Below are 7,245 nucleotides of genomic sequence, written 5' to 3'. Positions count from 1 at the left end.
GCAGGGTGCTGCGGGGAGCCCCCCGAGGCTGGAACCAGGCTCAGGCCCTGAGCAAAGGCAGCAGGGAAACCAGGCACGCTAGGAGATGGGCAGGGGGCTGCATGTGGAGAAGCGGTGTGGGCAGAGGCCAGGGCTGGAGTAGCCAGTAGCTCCCTCCCCAGCCAGCTGCCGCCCTGCTGCCAAGAGGGAGCCAGCACTGGCCATGCACAAACCAGCCCCTGGGGACAGCATTTTAAAACCTTTTTTTTATTAACCCTCCATGCTACTAAAACGACACATTTAATCAATGTTCCAACTCCCCCCTTTGCAGGGCCCTAGGGGGCTGTTTATCTCAGCACCATCCACCCCCTTCTACCCACCCCAACTCTGACCCCCAGGGCACTTTGATGCGACCCTGCGGCAGCTGCTGGAGGGAGGGCAGGGCCCAGCTCACCAGGCTCCTCAGGAGGCCTTGGGCTGCAGGTTCACACAGCCCCAGCAGTTCTTGGCCTAAGCTGCACCTTGGAGGTGGGGCCCCCTCTGGATGCATGTGCCAGGCCCCTGTCAGGGCTTGTTAAGGAGGACCCATCCTAGCCCAGCACACCACCCCCATACTCCTACTGACTGGCCATTTCTCCCCAGCAGGGGTAGGCTCAGATTTCCCCCAGCCCCTTTTGCTGCCTGCCCTGTCCCCTCCCCCTGATCTAGAGTTCTCACCTTAAAGGTCTTGCTTAAGAACAGAAGAGAGGGCCCATGACCAGGAGCATGGGGGGAGGGCGGGACCACGGTGGTGGCAGCAGCTTACTTTGCAAAACTGCAGGGCAGAGGAAGTACAAAGGCCCCCCCTCCCCCCAGCAAACAGCAGCAGCTACCCAGGGCTGGGGCAGGGCCGGAAGTTGCCTTTGAAACTCAGGATGTTCCCCATTCAGCAAGGATGCAGCAGCCGGACTCGGGAAAGATCAAAGGCAGCTGCTAACCTGTCCCCTGCCCCCAGCCGTGGCTGGCCAGGGCCCAGAAGGGGACACCACGTCCTTGTCCTCTGGGGGGTGTGGTCTTGGGCAGGGGGCACAGGCTGGCCTGGGCTGGGGATTCCGGAGATACCCCACCTGGGGCTGTGGAAGGGGTGCAGGGAGGAGGAACCCCCATAAACTGGCTCAAAGGGCCCCTCCACCTACTTCCTACAGGTCTCGGACAGACCTGGAGACTGCCCAGAACTCCACAGCTCAGGGGGCTGAGGCCACAACAGCTCCTGCCTCCAGCACACAAGCAGGGGGAGCTCAGAGATGCTTCCCCTCCTCGGCAGGGAGCCCCGCCGCCCCTCGTCCGCCATGGAAAGCTGCAACAGGGTGAGGCAGCAAGTCCGGAGCCCAGGCGGCGGCGCAGCTCAGAGCGACTTGCGGGGGCGCTTGAGGAAGGCCAGGGTATAGTCTCTGGGGGTCGACACCTTCTGCTTCTTCATCTGCACCTGGGACTGAGCCGTGAGCTGCAGCTTGATGGCGCTCGAGTTGATCTTGGCGGCCACCAGCAGCTCCTTCATGCCCTTCATCTTCTCGCTCTGGAAAGTGAGGACAGGCCCCTCGGGGGTAGGGGTAGGGGTGGGGGCAGGGGGGGCTCCTGGGGCCGGGGCTGCCCCCTCCTCCTTCTCTGCAGCAGGGGGCTTGTCGGGCCGCTGGCCTGAGCTGGGGCGCCGGCGCTCAGGGGCCTTCTTGGGAAGCGGGGGCTCCTCGGGCTTGGACTCCCGGCGAGGTCCACGCCGGCGCCCCTCTCGGGGGTCCTCGCTGCCCTGCTCGTCATCCTCGTTGGCCTCCGTCTCCCGTGCCACGATCGTCACCTTCTGGCGCACCTGGGGGGGAGGAGCCTGCACCTGACAGCCAATTGGTGCACCCCCAGACCCCCCCGAGCCCAAAAGCTGAGCCCTGCCCCAGTGACACCACCGTTCCTGAGCCCCCCAATCCAGCCGGGGGACGCCGCCCCCCCCCCCCTCACAGCCCCGAGCCCCCCCAATCCAGCCGGGGGACGCCGCCCCCCCCACTCACAGCCCCGAGCCCCCCAAATCCAGCCAGGGGACGCCGCCCCCCCCCACTCACAACCCCCAGCCCTGAGCCCCAAATCCCGCTGGCAACCCGCCCCCAGCCCTGAGCCCCTAGATCCTGCCAGGACCCCCCTACTTACAGCCCTGAGCCCCCAAACCCAGCCAGGACCCCCCCACACAGCCCCCAGCCCTGAGGCCCCAAATCCAGCCGGGAATCCCCCCACTGACAACCCCCAGCCCTGAGCCCACAAACCCAGCACGCAAGGCCCCCACCCCATAATCCCAACAGAGGGAATTCGTCACCCAACAGGGCTGCCCCCCCCCACCAGCCCCAGCCCCCCCTTACCTGCCCATCAAAGCGTCCCAAGGATTGAACCAGGAAGGTGGCCCAGCCCACGTGCAGCACAGGTGTGGGGCTGCCCTCCTCCCACTTGCAGATGCCATCGTAGAAGCGCAGCAGGTGGGCGAAGCACTCGGGGTCCTGCAGGGCCGAGCCCCCCACCTGTGCGGGGGACCCCTGAACAGGGAGAGAGGAGTTAGTGCCTCCCAGGGGCCCAGCCTGGCAGCCCCCCTCTCCCCAGGCCGGTGCCTTCCTGTCCCCTGCCATCCCCCTATGCCCAGCCCCCGCCTCACCTCTCCTCTCTCCCCAGGTCCCTTCTCCTCAGGGGGCTCTGCCAGGTTGGCCACCTCCTTGAGCAGGTTGGGAACCACATCGTTGGCCACGTCGAAGAACTCCTTATAGATCTCCTCGTCCTCCCGGCAGTAGTTATAGCTGGGGGAGGACAGAACCAAAGGAGGCAGTGAGCAGCCAGGACCAGCGCTCCCGAGCGGGGAACGACTCCACGGCCCATTCTCCCAGGCCTACACCATCCCCTGAGATCCTGCTGCCAGCCAGTCCCCAGGCCTGATGGGACCCAGCACCGCCTTCCAGCTGGCCAATAAGTGCAGGCACATCTTTAGGCAAACCACTGCCTGGGCCAGTCAAGCCCGAGCGAGGGGAAGGGCTTGGAGCCCTGGGGGGCTCCCAGGGCACTCACTCCTGGATGACAGTGGCTGTATCAGCCCAGGCCTCCAGCGCCTCCTTGACGTTCTTGTTGCGACAGTGGTAGCCGGCCAGGTACATGTAGGGGTAGATGTGCTCATTGTTGTAGTACTTCCGGGCTGAGCTGATGCCCTGCAGTGGAGGAACGGAATAAAAGGCTGTTCCCACCAAAGCAATTCCAGCATTTACCTTTTGTGATTACATTCCAGCTACTAATCCCTTGGGACCCAGCTCTGGGCTGCCCCCGAGCTCTGCTGGTGCCCCTCACACCAACCTGCAGCCCTTGCTATCCCAGCAATGGGTTCCCCGGCTCTCTGCCTCAGTCCCAACCCACAGCCCCCTGGCATCTCAGCCTTGTACCCCCTTCACCTTATGGTAGATGGAGAGGGGGTCAGGTCTGCCAGGTGTCGGCTCGAGCTCCTCCAGGTCGGCCAAGTTGCCCAGAGCCATTGGGTACCTGCCAGAGCAGCAGTGGACGGGGTGTTACCCTGGGGAAAAGGGGGAGACACCCTGACTGCCCCCACATCCAGCACTGGCACGTAGGGGCAGTGCCCCCCTCGGCAGCAGATGGCAAAGGCCCACTGATTTCAAGGGGCACTGGTAAGACCCACCCACTGCTGTCCCCTGCTGCCCCACAACTCCTTGACTGTACAGCGTGGCAACCAGCAGGACACAACCATGGACAGGAGACGAACCAACTCGGCTCCAAGTGGGGCCCATCAGACCGGGCGGTGGGGGGTGGGGGGTGTCGCTGGGCTGTACTAGAGAACACGTCCACTCCCAGCCCTGGCGCTCCCAGCACTCTGTGGAGGGAGACCAGGGCGCCTGCCCTAGGCCGGGAGGGCCTGCGACTGCCGATTTCACAGCACACAGAGCAGAGAGAACCGCTTCAGCTGGTAATTTACAACCCAGCCACGTGCACCCACTGGAAGGGGATTTCCCCGGTGTACTCCGACAGCCAGAGTTTGTGGGAACAAACAGGCAGCTGCAGCCTTTAGCTGTCTCACCAGCGCCTCTCGCTAAATATCTGTCTGACCCTGAGAACGACCCCCAGCGGGGACATTTAAAAACCATAAAAACAGGAAGTCCCAGAGAGAAGCCATGTCGTTTGCATCCATCAAAACAACACAGTCGTGGGGCACCTAATGGGCTAACAGATTTACTGGAGCGTAAGCTTTCATGGCCAAAGACCTGTTTGGTCAGATGCATGACTTGCAATGAGTTGTAGCTGAGGAAGCAGGTCTTTGGCCATGAAAGTTTATGCTCCAGTAAATCTGTTCGCCTATAAGGTGGCACAGGACTTCTCAATGTTAAAAACAGGAAAAACTATTACAAATCAAGGGCTGGCTGCCACAATAAGAACCCACCCCTGCCAAGCCTAGTTATCCGCCTGCCCATGGAGAGACCCAGAGGTGATAGCGCGAGTCCACGAGGTGCCACCAAGTGCCGGGGATAAAACCCAGGAGTCTGGGCACTTAGCTCCCACTCTAACCAGTGGCCTCCCTTCTCCCTGAGCTGTGGCTTCAAACACCAGCCATACTGACCTCTCCAGGTGCCCCATGTCATAGAGAACCCACAGGAGGCGCTGCAAGGAAAGGGGAAAGTTGGGTTGCCGTGGTCTTGGTGTGGGGAGAGGGATGGGAGGGCAGGACCCAGGCGCACTGTGGCTAGGGCCCAAGCAGAAGGAAAGGGTGTGCGTGATGGAGGGACAGATGAATGAATGAATGCAGAGGGGTGCAGGGTGCACACAGGGCAGGAGGGCCATGGGGTAGAGAAGGTTGGAACAAGTCGGAGCAGGACGGAAGGAGCAGACGGGCCTGGGGATGGGGCAGGCATGGGTGAAAGGACACTGGATGCACACATGGGGAGGGGGCAGGTCCCACCTGCTGCAGCTGTAGCAGCTCCAGGCTGTCAGTGTGCAAGTCAATGGAGGGGTTGATGGCACACACCATGAAGGCCACCTCCATGTGCCGGTCACAGCGCAGGTACGAGCCCTTCAAGTACAGCCAGCTCTGTGGGGGACACGACAGTGCATAAGGAGCTGGGCCAGGCTGCCCCAGAGCCCCACAGCTGGCCCAGACCAGGGAGGTGGAGGCTGGGAGCCAGGACTCCTGGGTTCTGTCCCCAGCTCTACCTCTGACACTGGGCAAGCCTCTTCCCCATGGATGCTTCTGTTGAGTCCAGCTGCGAGCAGGGCACAGACCGGCTCTCAATGGGTCTGGGCCTGGCCTGGCACGCTCCTCACCCCAGTCTCAGCTTGGGCCTAAGCAGCGCCTGACCCAAGGGGAGGTCAGGGGCTGATCTCTGTTGAGGCATGAGCGGTGCCAGATTTGTGGGAGGTCAAGGGTTAAAGCACAGGGAACTTAAACAGGCAAGCCCCAGGCCCCACCTCCACAGCCTCACCTGCCACTGCAGCTACATCTCATTGCAAGCCTCCAGCCCACCACAAGCCCCACCTCCACAGCCTCACCTTTCACTGCAGCTACATCTCATTGCAAGCCTCCAGCCCACCACAAGCTCTTGGCCTCCACTCACTTACCCGCTCAGCCACACCAGCATTCACGGTCTGCCCCCGGCGGTCCTCGTTGCCTTTGCCGTGCCAGGTCACCTCGGCCGTCTGCTCGCCATCCCGGCCGAACACCACCCAGGCGTGGTCCTCCGAGAGCGCCAGGTGCACATCAGGCAGCCCCAACACCTGGCAGGCCCCCACCACAGCAAAGGCCACCCCCGAGCTGTCCAGCTTAGTGCCTGCAAGAAACACGCAGCTGACCCTAATGCACCAGAGCGGGCTTTCCCCTTCCTGTCAGCGCTGACCCCTATGCCAGCATAGTGGTACAGAGCACTGTGCTGCAGAGAGCATGGGTGCTCGTGAGGGGGCCTTGCTGCCAGCATGGTGCTGGGGTGCTATGCTGCTAACAACAGGATGGGGCTCAGTAGGGGGGCTCTGTTCTCAGTCAGGATTAACCCCAATGCCCCATTGTTAGGGGAAGCGTGTTGCAGGAGAAGGCAATGGGAAGAGCAGCGTTGCCCCAGCCCAGTGGTGCTGCCCCCCACCCCCATTCTAGCAGGCCCCCTACCTGTGATGAAGCTGAAGAGGGACTGGATGTGGGCTCGGTCTTTGAAGTAGGAGCGGCTGAGGCTGTTCCAGATAACATCCGACACCTTCTTGACCAGCTCCCGGGAAGAGAAGCCCTCAGGCCGGGGGTAGAGGGACAGGTCCACGGCACCACGGATCTGGGCGGTGAAGCGGGCGTAGAGCGCTGCCACAATGGACAGCTCGGCCACAGGGAAGTAGGTCAGGCTGTCGGGCTCAGGGCCCGGGCGTGGCTCGAAGCTGATGCCTGGCACATTGGTGGGTATGACACGGTTCACTGCCAAGAAATGCTCCACAAAGCCTAGCACGAGCGACAGCAGCACCAAGTCAGGCTGCTCCTGCCTCAGCTCTGCCTCAAACAGCCGCACCACATCCTCCACCGAGCGCAGCGGGAACAGGGCCTTTTGCCATGGCTTCAGGCCCATGGTGGGCAGCTGGGGAGAGGGAACAGCACCACGGGTGGCTGACGAGAGGGCCAGAGGAATCAGGCCCGCCCAGCACCCGTTCACACAGTGGAAAGTGGGAGTCCAGGAGCAACATCTCTGACCCCACCTGCCCCTCAAAGGGATCCCAGCCCCAGACTGTCTGTCCCCACACCCCCGAAGGGCTCCCCCACCCCAGCTGTCTGCTTCCCATCTGCCCACGAAGGGGACTCCCGCCCCACCCCCATCTCCAGTCCCTGTCCTGGGCTTTGTCTCACACAGGGACCTGCAACCCGCCCCGAGAAGAGAGTGTCCCAATTTCTCACACCTGCTGCCTGGGCCTGGGCCTCCCCGAGCCCCCCGCCCCCCTTACCAGTACTGCCGCCCCTCCTCCCCCACCAGCTTCACGCCCCCAGCACAGGTACAGCAGCCATGCTGAGCCCACAAGGCACCACGGAAGGAACGTTCCGCACAGCACGATGGGAATTGTAGTCTGCCGGGCCAGCCAATCACGGTATGCCCCCGAGGCATGCTGGGAGTTCTGATTTAAAGCTGGCCCCAGCGTATTATGGGAAATGTAGTCTGAGCCCTGAGGAGGGAAACCAGCATGCCCCAGCGCACTCTGGGAGTCGCAATCACGTAAACTGACGCGCCAAAGCTTCATGGGAAATGAAGT

At 62.6% G+C, this 7,245-nt stretch overlaps 1 protein-coding gene across 1 annotated transcript; it reads right to left on the bottom strand.

Moving 5' to 3' along the window:
* Window positions 1-231: 231 nt before the first annotated feature.
* MEN1 (menin 1) lies at window positions 232-7,020 on the bottom strand. The gene is made up of 10 exons (XM_075005527.1): window positions 6,943-7,020; window positions 6,131-6,581; window positions 5,593-5,801; window positions 4,937-5,065; window positions 4,598-4,638; window positions 3,423-3,510; window positions 3,049-3,185; window positions 2,645-2,783; window positions 2,358-2,528; window positions 232-1,822 (listed from the first exon to the last, which is right to left on the bottom strand). Exons 2-10 carry the CDS (start codon window positions 6,570-6,572, stop codon window positions 1,364-1,366), a joined length of 1,815 nt encoding a protein of 604 aa, XP_074861628.1. The 5' UTR covers window positions 6,573-6,581; window positions 6,943-7,020; the 3' UTR covers window positions 232-1,363.
* Window positions 7,021-7,245: the final 225 nt, after the last annotated feature.

This window comes from Carettochelys insculpta, chromosome 11 (genome assembly GCF_033958435.1).
Source record: "Carettochelys insculpta isolate YL-2023 chromosome 11, ASM3395843v1, whole genome shotgun sequence".
NCBI lineage: Eukaryota > Metazoa > Chordata > Testudines > Carettochelyidae > Carettochelys > Carettochelys insculpta.
The sequence above is the reverse complement of the archived record's forward strand: the minus strand, read 5'-3'. Positions and strand labels throughout refer to the sequence as shown.

Bases quoted from the DNA above. Each gene is read 5' to 3' on its own strand.
- MEN1 (XM_075005527.1), bottom strand. From the start codon at position 6,572: ATGGGCCTGAAGCCATGGCAAAAGGCCCTGTTCCCGCTGCGCTCGGTG. The intron at 4,639-4,936 runs GTGGGACCTGCC...CTTTCCTTGCAG, and splicing joins AGCTGCTACAGCTGCAGCAG to CGCCTCCTGTGGGTTCTCTA. The intron at 1,823-2,357 runs GTAAGGGGGGGC...CCTCCCCCCCAG, and splicing joins TGGGACGCTTTGATGGGCAG to GTGCGCCAGAAGGTGACGAT.